Source organism: Podarcis filfolensis (assembly GCF_964270895.1).
Source record: "Podarcis filfolensis genome assembly, chromosome: 9".
In the NCBI taxonomy this organism is placed as follows: Eukaryota; Metazoa; Chordata; class Lepidosauria; order Squamata; family Lacertidae; genus Podarcis; species Podarcis filfolensis.
The window spans coordinates 62,811,428-62,828,149 of NC_139610.1; the positions used below are offsets into that span (position 1 = coordinate 62,811,428).

The window sequence follows — 16,722 nt, forward strand, 5'->3', positions numbered from 1 at the left end:
TTCGAAAGCACGTCAAAGTGCAAGTAGATAAATACCACTCCGGTGGGAAGGTAAACAGCGTTTCCGTGTGCTGCTCTGGTTCGCCAGAAGCGGCTTAGTCATGCTGGCCACATGACCCGGAAGCTGTACGCCAGCTCCCTCGGTCAATAAAGTGAGATGAGCGCCGCAACCCCAGAGTCGTCCACGACTGGACCTAATGGTCAGGGGTCCCTTTACCCTTTACCTAAGACAGAGGATTTTAAACTGGAGTTGTGAACCTGGCACCCAGAAATCTCCACGTAGTCACAACTGGACCCATGCCAGTAGCAAAATGTGCCTGGTGCCCAGAGAAATTTGAATACTGGGGAAGAGAAATATAGCCTTCCTGCTAGAAGGTAATGCCCCCCTTTAAGAGGAAAAAATGAAGCAAGAGTAAGATAAATCTTCCCAAGTGTACATGATTCATTTTATCTCTCTCTACATCTCTTCTGCAACAGATCAGACATGTTCTGATCAATCTAGTTAGCCTACCTCTGGCTGCAACTGCTTTCTAGCTTTTTAAGCAACTATAAATATACTGAACATCAACATTTGCTTCCTGTCCGAAAGGCCTCTGGGCTCCACCGTTGTTTATACAAATCCAGTTTCCTGAGTGGGTAGCATTTCAGAAATTACAAGACTACTCTTGCATCAAAACACAGTCCAACATTTTAATCACAATATAGTTCCATTCCCTCGTTTTCTGCTCAGTTCCTTCTGCGTAGTTCTGGCCCGCACTCAGTTTGGGTCATGCTCTGCGAACATCCACCACACCCCCTAATTGCATACAGAGAAATCCAAACGCAAGAACAAAGGAAAGTTGGCACTCAACGAGATATGAAAATAACATTTCTGTAGCTATGTTGCTTTTGTACAAGTCTGTGCTGTGTTGACTGCTGACACCAAAAGAATTTAGAGCAGGAGAGGGGAACCATTTTCAGACCAAGGGCCGGATTCGCTTCTGGACAGCCTTTTGGGGGCCACGAGCCAGTGCTGGGTCAAGGCCAAAAGGAGGTAAAGCAATGGATGCATATCTGATCTTTGTATAGTAAAATAGCCTCTATACTCATACGCTGCTTCTCCCATCCAAGGAAGCAAGTGGCATTATCAGAGATAAAAAGACCCATTCCAGTCAGTCAAAAGCATTCAAGGAAGGTGCAAATCAGAGGCAGAGGGTTTTTTTGTGGCGGGGGTCTGGCTTAGGGAGAGTCCTGGGGCCCAGTTAACAGAGGTTCTGGAGGCTACTTCTGCCCCCAACCCATGCATTAGAGTAAGGATGGGAAAGCTGTGGCCCTCTATACGTTGTTGGTATCCCAACACCAATCAGAAGAGCAGATGGTGGGAGCTGCAGTCCAATAAAAGCTGGTTCCCTATCCCTGCATGAGGGGTCAGAAAAAATTCAGACGCACATGGCATTCCAATGCAAACATGGCCGTACAATGTGAAATTATCATGGCTGAAATGGTGGCCTGTTTTGATTTTACATTTGACTTACATTTGAAATTTGCCATTCACCTTGGCAAACTATTAACTCTTATGCTCCCACTTCCTGCAACTCCCAGCACCATGTACAGTCATACCTCAGGTTACATACGCTTCAGGTTGCGTGTTTTGGGGTTGCACACCGCGCCGAACCCGGAAGTACTGGAACAGGTTACTTCCAGGTTTTGGTGCTCGCGTATGCACAGAAGCGCTAAATCACACTTTGCGCATGCGCAGAAGTGCCGAATCTCAACCAGCATGTGCGCAGACGCGGCACTGCGGGTTGCAAACACTGTGGATTGCGAACGTGCCTCCAGCACGGATCACATTCGCAACCCGAGCATCCATTGAAAGTCTGGTGTTTCTGCCTATAATGCAGGCGAAAATTCTGGGGGGAGGGGGGGTGTAAATCATTTTTCAGTTTCTTGCACATATTGGGCTCTGCCTTGCTGCTGTTTTGCAACAGAAGCAACAGACTTCATGGTTTAAAAAACACCCTTGGCTGTGCTATTTTCATTTCTGTGAGGGGGGGGGGGAAGAGGGAGGCAAAAATAGTGGCCAGTGTGCAATATCTTTATCACCAGCCTGATTAGTTAAGATTCTATTGCTGCTGTTGAACGGAAACACGGGGAAAATAGAGCAAGTTCAGGATAACATCACGCATTCTTAAAGACTCGTTTTGTGAGTCACTGGAACTGCACAAACTTCATTGTTACTGGAAATAAGGATATCCTTTCCAGCCTTATGCCCATTACTGAACACAGTTTATCGTCACAGAATTTCTCAACGATTCCAGCAGCACTCATACTGCAGTTCCACTTTTTCACTCAGGTTCAAAAAAAACCAGGAAAAACAGAGATATAGCTTTTAAGCAGGCTTAGTAACGAGACCTCGAGATTTTCGATATTTTATTCAGAGTTAAAACAACATAGTGCAGCGGTCTTAATACAGTGGTACCTCGGGTTAAGAATTTAATTCATTCTGGAGGTCCGTTCTTAACCTGAAACTGTTCTTAACTTGAGGTACCACTTTAGCTAATGGGGCCTCCTGCTGCCACCGCGCCACCGCAATTTCTGTTCTCATCCTGAAGCAAAGTTCTTAACCTGAGGTACTGTTTCTGGGTTAGCGGAGTCTGTAACCTGAAGCATCTATAACCCGAGATACCACTTTACTGCCTCCAGGTAGTCCAGGGGAAGGAAGGAAGGAAGGAAGGGGGAAAGGCAGGGTGAAAGTGCAACGTTGCCTTCCAGCGAGCATGAGACGTTGTCTTTTCAGCCAGCTTTCCTCTCAACTTTGGAGCTGGGAAGCCAGAGTGGAAATCATGCCAGCAGCTGCATGGCCAACCCCCCCCCCCCAAAAAAAACCTCTCCTGCTCCCAAACAGGAAAGGCAGGCAGAGAAAGAGTGGAGACAGTGCTGCCGAAATGCTCTTAGGATCTTCCCCCAAGACTCTCACGCCCATGAGACTGTTCTGGTCCACATGCAATTGGCTCCAGAAATGTTCCAGCCCAAGATATCCTCTCACACGACTTTACATTCAAGCAGATTCGAAAGTATCACAGTCTACGGCGTGACCCAGACATAAAAAAATGTTAACTGTGGTCCGCAGACCGTTTTAGAGCAAGTATCCATTTCACTGCCCTACTTTATGTTCACAGATCAGCAAGGCGTGCGTCGCGAATCTTGTCCTGACTCAAGTGGTTTCTCAGGTGTGTACATAAAAATGTGGTGGTGGATAGAAGAGGCTCGAAAGAGAACTCTTCTGAACCCCATCCTCTTACAGAAGTTGATGCCATATGAAATAACAATAAAGGATCTTGTGACATCATAGCACCTTTTAATATTTTGTGGGCTACAGTCCGTACCCCATGAAAGGAGTACAGGCAAGTCTACTTTTGTGCCATTTTTTGTGCTCTTTTGGGGCTGCTCCCCCCCCTTTTTGCGCCACTTCTGGGTTCACGGCAACACAAGCGTGTGCATGCCTTCAACATTCACAAATGTGAAGTTGCCTGTACTAAAAGTTGTTAATGCCTTTAAGGTGCCGCAAGACCCTTTGTTGCTTTGAGGCAACAGACATAATAACAGGACTACCCACCACTCTGGAAATCTTATGAAATAAACATTCTGTCTCAAAAATGAGGAACACAGGAAGCCGCTGTGCCAATTCTTCAGAAGTCGTTGTAAACTCAGTGACACGAGGAGAGAGTGTCTACGTCACAGATAAGCCTCTGTTGAGGCCCTGCTGTTATCCGGGTTGAAATAAATAACACCAGAAACATAAGCTGCATTACTTGGAGCACAACATGATTAACCACAAGCAGAGAGCTTCCACTAGGCAGACCTTTGACGGAAGGCGCATGGAGGACTTCTCAATCATTGCCCAAAACCCTTCTTGGCTGATTTAAGAGCTTATATGCCAGTCGCTGCTATTCCAGAGAAGTTATTAGCCCACAAAAGAGTGGTTCTAGCCCACTTGCCCATATGTAGTCAACTTAGGCATTTGTGGTCCCTAAAGGGATGAGCGAATGGGGAGACCACAATCTTTTCCCCTCTGCTCTCCGGAAGCAGATTCTGAAGCAACCACAGATGAGTACACAGATGTCTATTTATAAGCCCATGTCATGGACTGGCTGGATGCAGAGCAGTGGGGGGGAGGTAGCAGTTGGGGAACCCCCAGGGGAAGAAGACTCAGAGCCCTGGGCTTCCGTCCGACCTCCTTGTGGCCTTCCACAGGTCTCTGGATTCAGACTCCCATCCGCCCCAGCCAGTGTAGCCAATGCTCAAAGAAAGACGGGGGTTATAGTTCAACATCTGGAGGGCCACAGATTTTCCAGCCCTGCTCCAATTCCCCCACTTACTTCCTGGTTCATGATCAGTGAGAGTTCGTAATTCTGTTTGAACTGGGTAAGCTATGGTTGCTGCAACCCATAGTTTACCTGGAATTCAGAATTAAAACCCACAATTTGAACTAGGGTTTCCAATTCTGGGTTTTTAATTTTTATTTTAACAAACTGATGCTATATAGCCCAAGTACTTCTCACACTTTTTCTTATTAATTCATTTTCTGTATGAAGAAAGCACATTGTAAAATAGAAAACCTACAATTAAAATTCAAAGTCATGAGTGTTTTATGTTCTGGCTACTATCTTCTTGGTTTGACCCATTTCATTTAAAAGCAATAATTTCCTTTAAAATAAAATAAAAAAGCAAACACACAAAACTAAACTTCTGGATCGCACACATTAAAATTACAGCTGCTTACATGAAATCAAAAGAGGCACAATTATTCCCAAGCAGCTGTGCACTTTATCAAATAACCAGAGAAAGGATCTCTTAAGTCCTGCCAGCTACAAAATAATTAAACTTGCACATCATCCAGAGCATGCATCATTACTGTACTTCTTTGTCATACCAAAACAAATTTATATGTTATGTAAACTGGTTCAGCCATGCATTCATCTACAAGTAGTAGCAATTAACCCTGACCCAACAGCAAAGTGCAAGGCTGTACCTGCCCACCACTACTATGACAGAATGATAGATTTCCAGGGCCAGAGAAACACCCTCTAGATCAGGGGTCTGCAACCTTTAAGACAAAAAGAGCCACTTGGACCCGTTTCCGAAGGAAAAAAAACTGGGAGCCGCAGCGGGCGGGAAGGTGACGTCGGGACGGTGCGTGACTAACGCATGCACCACCCCCATGCGACGTCACAGCCAGTACAGCGCCCGCCACAGTGGGGAGTGTCGGGGCGCACAATGCGCCTCCTCCCCTCGCTAGTATCCGCCCCGGAGCCGCGGCAAAGGTGTAAAAGAGCCACATGCCGCTCCGGAGCCACGGGTTGCCGACCCCTGGTCTAGATTATGTTCATAATCTCTCTGTCTGTCTCAGGCAGGGTGCAGCAGTTGAACTTCTAATTCTCTCTGCCCGGGTTTCAGACTCAAACAGGTGAACTATGGTTTATCCATCCTTCAGGCTCACACAATCCTCCCGTTACACACACCCTGGTTTTCTTCTTTTTCTCCAAGTTTGTAGATACCATAATTTGCCTCCAGATCTGAATCCTAAATCCCATTCAAATCATGGTCTGCAATTCTGAGTAGGATGCAAGCAAAGGTTTGTGCAAACCATACTTGTCCAATTTGTACACTGTGGCAAGCCTTTGGTTTGCTCTAACCGAGAGGAGGAAGGATGGAATAAGTAAGGAAGAGAGGGAGCAATCAAGTCTGTTCATGACAGCCAAACCATGGTTGGACTATTTGATCTGCATTAGCCAATGTATCCCCACTAATGCAAGCTGAGTAACAGATCATATTGGGAAACTTAATCCTCTCCCCTCAATCCCTGAATTCATAGGTAGGTGAAGTTTAACTAAGATAATTTCCACACACACACACACACGTTTCCCAAAGGAAGCTATATATAATTTTATCTATATTCTTAAATAAATATAAATGGCTTATCTTAAATATCCTGGTAAATTTATCAAATTCACCAATGCTGGAAACACTTTCCATTTTATTATATTCATCCCTACCCCTAAGGTAACTTGAGAAACTGCATTTTACTCATATCCCTAAATATTTACCTTGGCAGCTCCCTAAACCTGAATCCTCCATGTTCACTTCAGCTCTATTGTCTGTCTGCTTCCCTCTTGTAATTTTAAAAGTGAAATGTCTGAATGAGCCTCATTCAACTAAACGATGCTGTGTCACTGCTTCCAATTTATTCCAGTTTACAGGATACCCAACACCTTGATTCAGTGGTCACATTATTTGCTGCAGTTCTAATGGCTCTTTTGATGCTCACTGAGCATCACTGGAGGAGTCCAGTATCCTGACAGCCAATCCCAATAAAAATGTAAAAACTATTAACTTCAAAACACAATGCTATGTTATTGTTGCTTATTTGATTTCCCATACAAATGTCTTAACTTTTAAATCTCTTTTCAAGATACATTTTATTTGTACCTGCTTGTGGTACAACCCTGAGCTGTCTTGCTCAGGGGTGGTAAATTTGTTGCCTTCCAGATGTTTTTGGACTTCAACTCCTTGACCACTGGCCATGATAGCTAGAGCTGCTTGGGAGATGAAGTCCAACAACATCAGCAGGTCCACAGCCTCCCCATCCCAAATAATGCTGAATATAACCAAAGGTTAACACAGACCAGTGTGCTCTCCATCGCTAAGCAATTGCGATTGCCACCTGCCATTGTTCATACACAATACGGATAGCCAACATGGTGCCTTCAGATGTTGATGGGACTACAACTCCCATCTGCCCCAGCCAGTACAGCCAATGGTCAAGGATTATGGGAGTCTGGAATAGCTCAGTTGCTAGAGCATGAGACTCTTAATGTCAGGGCCATGGCACGAGCCCCACATTGGGCATGAGAGTCCTGCATTGCAGAGGGTTGGACTAGATGACCCTTGTGGTCCCTTCCAGTGCTACAATTCTATGATCATCTGGGAAGCTACTTGTGGCTCACAACATATGTCCCCCAGGGTTGCATTTGCCTCTGAACATGAAGGCTTCGTTCTCAACTTATTTTGGCTGAAAGACACAGATGAAAAAATTGTCAGGTACAAAACAAAAACTGGACACTGGGTGTTATGTCTGTAGAAATATTTAATATGTGGTGAAGGTCTGGGCTGTGGTGTACAGGATGTTCCTCTGGGACTAAGGTTGGATTACATGACCCCTCTGTATGTCGTACGATTCAACGATTTTATATACGGCTTATTTACAGACCTTTTACATCACAAATGAGCGTTTCTCTTTGGCTGTTATGTTGGAAACCAAGAGCGACGGCAGAGCTCAGAAATATTCACAGTCCCAAGAATGGACTGTGCTGTCGCCTGTCAAGTTAAACATTAATGTTTTGTTTGCCTGAACGGGAAAGGAAGCTGGACTTAATGTACTCCGTGACCTATTGGTGCTCATGTCTGAAATAAGACAGCAAAAAGCTCAGTCTAACATATACAGCACCATCTTAGATTGGCTAACTATTTCATTAGCAGAACTTCAAGGATCAACTTGCAGAGCCTCCTCATAGAAAGCTTAATAAGTCTAAAGTATATATATATATGTTCCAGCACAAATCTTAAAGTGCTTGTGAACGATGGTGTGCAAATATATTTATTTGAACTGGCAGCGATATCTGCTGGACCAAAAGCTTAGCTTCCATCTGAAGCCCTCTATCTGCTTCATCCCTTTGTTCTCTGCCTTCGTCTTCCTCATTCCTAATAAACATCATATACTTTGACAGCTGGGTCTTGCATGCATTGCTGCCAACTCATAGGGTTAGTGTAAAACAAACAAACAAATAGGCCTAAACCGCCGCAGACATACAGGACTGGCATTGGCAGGGGAAAGCAGGCTGCTGTGATCTCTGGGAGAGACAGCGGTCTGGGTGCTAGAAGAAAAGTAAATTTCTTCCACCCCAGGGCAGGTCAAGGAAACTGGTGGCCATCTCTGAGTCCCCATTAAAGTGTTTTCCCGAGAGCCCCAAAATACCCTCTGTTTGAGAGCTATAGTTACAAAGGGGGGTGTCACAGTAGCAATACTGGATAGTATGACACACAACTGGCCTACACTGCAAGGCAGCCATGCAAGGAAACATGTCAGCAGGCTCTTTCATAGCCTTCCCCTTTTTCTTACAGTCAACTGAAAGGTTGACCTAAGTTTCTGAGCACAGAGCTCAGAGCTCAAACAGGGAAGGCAGATCACGCTATGAAGACCTGTCTACATGCTACACCGCGAGTACTTACAGTTTTTCAGGTGCACTAACCTTTGCAAAACAAAGTGCTTCATTGCAAGATTGCACATAAACACACCCTCAACAGAACCTGTGTGTTTAGCTTTTGAAGACTTTCACAATCTACTGCCTGCGCTCCTCAGCATATTGCAAGGTTGGCTCCGCCTAAGGACGCTATCCTCATCTGCACTGGGTTTTTTTCCTTATACACACAGACATGCACTTTCAAATACCTTATTAGTTGTGAGGACTCCAAAGCTCAAGCTGCGCTTGCCAAATGTCTCTTCAAAACACTCTGAATTAAGCCTGCAATCCTATTATTAGCAGAATTACCTGCAATCCTGAGGACACCGTCCATGAAGTTAAGCCTCATTAAATTTGACATGACTTGCTTCCAAGTAAACATGCGGCGAGATCAAGCTGCAAGTACTATAGCAGCAAGTCGAATATTAGGTCCAAACAAACTAGTCAATACCTTTGGGCATGATCTCAAGGCAACAGGGTAGTGTAGTTAAACTTGCTGAAGTTCAGCAGAACTTGGTCTGGTCAATGTCTATCGGATGGGAGACCACCAGGGAACCCTGTCTTGAGTACCACGGTGGAAGGAAGATGGGATATGAATGACATAGCTTGTTGCTGGCATCCATCTGTCTCAAGAGACAAAGGTGTGCATTAGCAGCACTGAAGTGACCTCCCTGGGGTACAAGCATGGGCTGTGTGTATTGAGGGTCCAGGGGGGCCCAGGCAACAAGACCCACCCTCTCTCAGTCTCACTGATGTGGTCCAAGGGAAAGCAGAGCAATACGTTTGCCACCAGATTGGTTGCAGGAGTTGCCAGGAGGAGGCGTACAAGATGCCATCCAATTGTCTTAGGATTTGTGTAAGGTTTGCTCCTTAGTTTTTTCTTCTTCTGAAGATATCCCACAAGGCAGTGGAGGTCTGGGACCAGAGTTTCCTTCTCCTGGATGGGCTACCTTCCCAGGTTTATGTGCCCCATCTGCACCAACGTAATCAGTTGTTGTTTAGTCGTTTAGTTGTGTCCGACTCTTTGTGACCCCATGGACCAGAGCACACCAGGCACGCCTGTCTTCCACTGCCTCCCGCAGTTTGGTCAAACTCATGTTCGTAGCTTTGAGAACACTGTCCAACCATCTCGTCCTCTGTCGTCCCCTTCTCCTTGTGCCCTCCATCTTTCCCAACATCAGGGTCTTTTCCAGGGAGTCTTCTCTTCTCATGAGATGGCCAAAGTATTGGAGCCTCAGCTTCACGATCTGTCCTTCCAGTGAGCACTCAGGGCTGATTTCCTTAAGAATGGAGAGGTTTGATCGTGTAAATGTATGCCCTGCTGGTCTTGAAGCAGATCCTGTCACAAATAAATCAGTCCAGGATTTCTCCTCTCTTGTTCCCTAACCACACTGAATGATGGGGACACCACTATCAACAAGAGCTAAAAAGATGACTTAGTATCATGAAATTCTATTCTTCTTTATCAACTCCCATAACACCTTTTCATGGCCAAAGTGCTTGGCAATCCTTCCGCTGTAATCTCTTAGTAATAAGCCTCTTGCATTATCACCTGGAGCTGAACTGTGTGTATATGGGTGCTGAGAGGAAGAGAAAGGACTTTAGCTAATGCTCTTTCTTACCATGATTAATGCTTTCAACACTCCCTTAGAGGTGAGCCTATGGAAAGTCTCTAGAACTGGGAACAAAGAGGATCTAGCAACCATAATAGGAACACAGAAAGATGCTTCGTGCCAACTCAGAATCCTAATCCATTTGGCTCAATTTTGGGAATGTGGTTGGAATCGTTGTAAATTATTGGCTCCGATTGCTTGAACTGATCCAGTTTGAAGCTTCCCTGTGCTCTCAGATACATACGCAAAGGTTGGAAGTCAAATTCATTAATACAGATACACTAATGAGATTCCTTCTCCAATTAAGACAATGCACTAATAGAGAGCTCCAATAACTGCGTGGGATTGGACCATAATTTATATTCAAGGATTTGTCCATGCTTCTCCTCGTCCTGCTGCTTTCCCCTAGAAAAAACTGTTCTTTGGCGCTCTATCGGAGGAAACAGCAATTCATGTTTGCTCCGATTTAGCACTAGAGAGTGGGTTTTCCATGGGAAAAGGAGTGGGGCAAGGGGAAAACCGATTGGACCCATGCCTAGAAAGCAGAAGTGAATCCTTACTTCCCATTCTACTCCAAAGGCTTAGAAGCAAGCTAGGGAAGATTGTGGGAGCTTCAAGGCATACATCCTGCAGGATGAAAACAGGGACATTTTTGTACTTGTGGCATCCCGGTTCTCGCAACCAAAGTCTTATAGTCAACTGCCCCAATAAGCAGTTTTAGGAATTGAGAAACACTTCATGTTGGTGTATGTCTGAGGTGTCTTCCTTTCTCTTTATTTCTGGCTGGCTCCTTCCCTTTCTTTCCTTGTAAGCCGTCCATAGCCATTCTGTTTAAAATATTATGCAGCCTGATCATATAGATGCTTGCTCAGAGGGAAGTGTGCATAGAACCGCAGTCTTCAGTAAAAGTGGAGGTTTTGCCACGCCTCCTCCTTCCTACAGTGAGTAAACATAGCCATAATCTTAAACCACCTACTTTGGAATTAATCCCACTGAACTCTGTGTTCTTCCTTCATCCCACAAATAATGGGAAAAAAACCAGGAACAGTGTTTTACCTGAAAACAGGAACTGTTCCAAGGCTTGACATTTTGATCACAGAACCACACTAAGCACACACAGCGGTTTTCTACAGCAAAAGAGGGTTTCAAAGCTGACCCACAGATAATCCGACCTGTTTCCCACTTTACTCCAGAGGAAGGCCAGGGAGGGGTGCAGGATGGTCAGAAGCAGAGACCGCTGTTTTCCTGAACTGCAAGGAAACCCCTTGGAAAGCAAACACAGAGAAACGCAGCTATGGGCATGAAGGAAGGCTGCTGGTGGCAACGACTGGGAAGAGGAGAGGCCAGAGGCTTAACGCGCAAAATGCTTGCACTCAAAATAGCACGTTGCAAAAGGAAGCTTTGCACTCCGAAAGGCTCCAGTCAGCTAAAGGAGCTGCTACTGTAAACTCTATTGCAAAGGGACACAGGGGAGGTCACAACTGATTGTGATCTGATCAAGCCTATTATCTAAATTTAGCCTGATAAATCTCTTCATTCATTCTCAAAGTTGCACCATTATTCACTGGGTCTGCAGATGTTTTAACTTGGGACATTTTTACGCATGCGCACACACATACAGTATTTATATAGGAGTTCAGTACAATAAAAAAACTTTGCAAGCGTTAACTTGCAATCATCAGGCAACATCTGGCACCCATTTTACAGATGTAGAAAGGATGCAGAGAGCTTGCCTGAGACTCTGATGCACCAAATTCAACGGTACTTACATCCTGGTAAGTATGTTTAGGATTTCAATCTTGGGGGAAAGCTAAGCATTCAGTAAATCACAGTCAGTGTGGTATAATGGTTAGATTGCCAGAATAGGAGGTGAGATAGACAAGAAGAAGAAGAGTAGTTTGGATTTGATATCCCGCCTTTCACTCCCTTTAAGGAGTCTCAAAGCGGCTAACATTCTCCTTTCCCTTCCTCCCCCACAACAAACACTCTGTGAGGTGAGTGGGGCTGAGAGACTTCAAAGAAGTGCGACTAGCCCAAGGTCACCCAGCAGCTGCATGTGGAGGAGCGGAGACGCGAACCCGGTTCCCCAGATTACGAGACTACCGCTCTTAACCACTACACCACACTGGCTCTCAAGGGTTCGAATCAGCCATATGAAGGTCACTGGGCAACCTTGCAATGCACACATAAAACTACAATTCCCCTTTATTTTATCTGCACAACATGGCTCTTCCACAGGTCCTTGGGAAACACAGCACACCAAGATATAACGGTGCTGGGGGGGCGCTCAGAAGAGCTTCGTTCCAGTCCGAGAACGTCTCCGAAACATTACCATGCGACACAGCTTCCCATTGCAACTGCTGGCATGCCCTCTGCTTGAGCAACCCCACAAGGAGGGATGTAAGCCAAATCTCTACAGAGAAATGTCAGCGTTGAATTGTGCACCTTCGGCCCATCTCCGACACTGAAATCAGAATTCTTCACCGCCAGCCATCATTTAATAGAGGCAGTGTGCTGTAACACATCATCATGCAGCAGTACTCTGCTGCAGAGAATGTCATGGTAATTGAAGACTCTTCCCCCATCCTGCAAGCCTAAATGAGGGCTATACATTAACGGCACTCCTAAGAACTACTTCACTCGCCTCCCTTTTGGAGAATATATTTACAGGTAATAATGAGAGTCTACCGTAGTGCCATTAGCTAGCTGGATTCAATCAGAAAGCATGGGGAGGAGGGGAAAGGAGCCATCTGCATTCATTAAAATCCATGCTTCCCTCTTCTTTATGTCAGAGTCTTGCATTCATCCAGGCAGGTGTTTTTCTCCCCGTTTTACCAGCTCTGAAAAATAATCTCCATATCCGAACAATAGAAGGAAGGAAACCGTCCAAAAGCCGGGCGAGCTGAAAGCATTCTGAAGAGGGAGCTTGAAGCTCTTTATGCAGTAAATCTTGTTTTTCTGCATACTAACTCTTCTATCCGCAATGCTCAGAATGGGCAATAAAACAGCTACCCACAATTCTATTCCCACTTTACAGATGGGAAGGTAAAGTTCGGAAATGCCAATTGATTTCTTAAACATTAAATGAAAGCATTGAAGCTGGGAGTCGCTGATGGCTTTTTTTTATAAAATCAATATTAAATGAGCAAAGGATTTGTGCACCTGGAATCCCCCAGGTCTGAGGACCAGCTCCTGCACTAGTAGCAAGATCTCACCGACATGGTGGAAATTAGCAGAGAGTGGAAGGTTTTGCTATAACACAGAGAGGCAGTAGGTCCAACTGGTAACAGCAACTACTGTTTAGTTGGGAATCTAACAAACACACATCTGATTATACAAGCCTCTTGCAATACTCAAGAATATGTATATATAATTTACTTACAATATTTCTAATCTACCCTTCACTCAAAGTGTCCCCAAGGTGGAAACCCATAAACTTCAAAATCAAATGTAACAATTAACAAGCAAAACAAATAAACAGACAAAAACTTAGAAGGCAACAGCATCAACCAATCATAGGAAACCTCCAATATTACCTCCCTCCTCCCCAAAGATCTGGGTTATAAAGCGAGTTTTCACCTACCTTAACACAGAAGGTTGTTCCAAAGGCATCAACCCACGTAGAGAAAAACTACGTTATTATCCTACCGCTACCGAATAACAGAAAGTTAAGAAGTCATTTGTCTTGAAGACCACGTGCCAAGGGTAGATAGAACCTGCGGCCCTCTAGATTGTGACTACAGCTCCCATCAGCTCCAGCCAGTGTGTCAGATGGTCAGGGATGATGAAGCCGATGGTCAGTGGTTCAACAGTGTCTGGCCAAGTTTCTCCCATTCCTCAACATAACCATTCCCCCCCAAGGCTTTTGCCACTAGGTGCTATCTAAAAGATAAACCTGATTATCACACAAAGAAGGTCACACAACACCTTTATCTTTCCTGCTGATGACTCACTCACCCCCTCCCCCCACCAATACCTGCAGCAAAGCACAAAACCTGTAAAAGCAGAGCTGCAGAGGAATGTTGGAAGTTATCTGGAATAAATTTTAACTCAATTTATGTGGAGCAGTGGGGAGGCCCAATATGAACCCCTGTACGTTTTCCCAGAGTCCTCTGCAACACAGAATACGGGAACAAAGAAGTCTGGAAAACACCCATCTAGATCAACTCTGTGTTCCTATGATTATAGTGTCACTGCAGTAATCTAAAAGTAATACCAGAATGCATTAACCTACTGTTCTCCCATCCACCTACCCACCGCAGCCTCCCCCGTGAAGCCTGCAGCTTTTGTGTAATAATTTAGCCAATGTATTATGTCCCAAGCCTCAGGGGCAGTGCAGGAGATTTGGGGGGGGGGGGGGAGAACCATACTGGTGCAAGCCAGCTAAGTGACGCACCCTCTAAGCAGCCCAGCACTCCAGCAAAAACCAGTTCAGCAACTTGTCCTCACCTGAAGACAGCAGCCTAAGAAAGCAAAACCTCAACAAAACTTTAAACGGAGCGCACAGGTTAATATGTAAAGCACAGTTCAAACGCTGTGAGCCCTGGTGTTACTGAAAGCGGCCATTTCTAATCCTTTGCAGCTAGAGCTACCTTGACTTCTTCAAGATAATAAGGGCCATCCATTTCGGTCGTATACACACCGTTACATTAAAAGCACATGACTTCTCCCAAATAATCCTGGGAACTGTAGTTAGTTGTGGGTGCTGAGAATTGTGGGTGTTCTACAGTTTCCGGGGTTCTTTTTTTTGGGGGGGGTGTCATGTGCTTTGAATGTATTGTATGTACACAGCCTTAGTTTTCATACATTTTCAACACCCTGTTGGACGAGCACTTTTTGGTGATTGTAGCATTCATACAGATTTTGTCCACATGGTTGGGGGAAATCCCAGATTCCTGAGAACTTAAGACATTTGATGCGAGAAAATAAAATATGTTTGTGTAGGCCTGTTTGTCTGGATAAAGAGATGCAGATACACGTTGTGCAAGGAAAGTGCAAAAAATATATATATTAGGGAGAAAGGTTTCTCTTTCCCCACCCCCAGGCTTTCACATTTCAAATTCTGAACACAATCAAATTCTGCTATGCGAAGAACTGAAATTAAACAAAGTAATTCAAAATGTAATTGTTAGCTTGAAATATTTTCCCAGGAAGGATTTGGGGAAAGGAAAACAAACAAAAAAGGACACTCAGGGAGAAAACTATGGTTGTATGAAGTCCTCAAGTATATACTACACAAACCCAGAAATTAGTATACATGGAAAGCGTGTATCATGTCTCTAGACCTCAATATTGTGAAAATAAAAGTTTAAAAGCATACGCAATGCCTCCTGACATCTCAAGAACAGGGGTAGGGGCCGGGTTCCTGGTTATCAGGAGCTGGGAAATCTGCCTGTCCACAAATAGTTTTAAGAAGGTCACAAAATGCAAATATGAAAAGGAGAAGGGAAAAACAACACTGAGTGGGAAGGACTAGGGGAGGCAACACCATTAAGGAGAAATTTCCTGTTATCAGGGGCTGGGAAGTTTGCTTAAAACTGGCTAGTTTACAAAGGTCACTGAAGTTGTAACCCTATGCATGCTTAATGGAGAAAAGGCCCCACTGGATGCAGCAACACTTTCTCTGATTGTATACAGGACTGCAGTGGAATTTCAGCTTTTCTTCTTGCAAAAAATGTTGACAGGTACATGTGTGTGTATATCCCCTGCCTTTCAATGGCTATTTCACAGTCCCACATTTTAAATTTAAACAAAAAAAGTAAATGCAATATGCACAGCCCTGGAAACAGAGGCAATAGGAGAGGGTTCAAGACACTTTATAGAGTTCTGAATTTACCTCCCAACCATTTCCAACTGAACCTAAAAATCTGGCTTCTAAAACCTCTCAGCTATTTTCAACCTCTTTTTCTTCCCTGTCCTTACTTGCTGTATAGATTCGAGGAAGATTCCCTGGGTGTGGGTGGATGCCCTGAACATCAGATTCTCTGCTTGTACAGCAGTCACCCACAAAATGAAGTTAAGTGCAATATATATATACAGAGTTCTACTTTAGAAACCACCTGGAGACCCTGTCTGCTTTTGGCAGCTGCAGTTTGGAGCCTACCCAGGCTAATGTCCCCTATATACTGCAACATGCTCGCAGTGTTCGAAATTAGCCAGGTGCCAAGCGCCTTTTGCAACCAAGTGAAGATACTTGGGTGCCATGATGGCGCCTGACAACTCCATCATCTGTGGATCATTGGATCTGGACTGTTTTCACACGCTCATACCCCATCCTGCAGAATTCTATCAGTTATATTTTATCTGCACAATCAGAATGAATTTCTAGAGGTGGTACCTCGGGTTACAGATGCTTCAGGTTGCGCACCGTGGCGAATGCAGAAGTACCAGAACGGGTTACTTCCAGGTTTCGGCGCTTTGCACACGCGCAGAAGTGCTGAATCGAAACCCGCGCATGCGCAGGCGCGGCACTGTGGGCTGCAAATGTGCCTCCTGCACAGATCACGTTAGCAACCCGAGGTTCCACTGTACAATGCTACCTCGGGTTACATACGCTTCAGGTTACATACACTTCAGGTTACAGACTCCGCTAACCCAGAAATAGTACCTTGGGTTAAGAACTTTGCTTCAGGATGAGAACAGAAATCATGCTCCGGTGGCGCGGCAGCAGCAGGAGGCCCCATTAGCTAAAGTGGTGCTTCAGGTTAAGAACAGTTTCAGGTTAAGAACGGACCTCTGGAACGAATCAAGTACTTAACCCGAGGTACCACGGTACTAAGCTTTGGAGAAAACACCCAGAGGCTTATGAAACGAACCTGTGGAAATCATCCT

At 44.9% G+C, this 16,722-nt stretch overlaps 1 protein-coding gene across 18 annotated transcripts in view; it reads right to left on the reverse strand.

Moving 5' to 3' along the window:
* AFF1 (ALF transcription elongation factor 1) overlaps nt 1-16,722 on the reverse strand; it is a 143,776-nt gene that overhangs the window by 100,652 nt on the left and 26,402 nt on the right. For 7 of the 18 annotated variants that reach the window (XM_083570997.1, XM_083570995.1, XM_083571005.1 and 4 more), the window contains exon 1: nt 13,475-13,518. The exons of the other annotated variants lie outside the window; for them this stretch is intronic. In XM_083570997.1, the coding sequence (XP_083427123.1) occupies nt 13,475-13,503 (29 nt within the window). In that variant the 5' untranslated portion in view covers nt 13,504-13,518. Of the gene's footprint in view, nt 1-13,474; nt 13,519-16,722 lie in introns of those variants that run through there. 18 annotated transcript variants of the gene reach the window in all.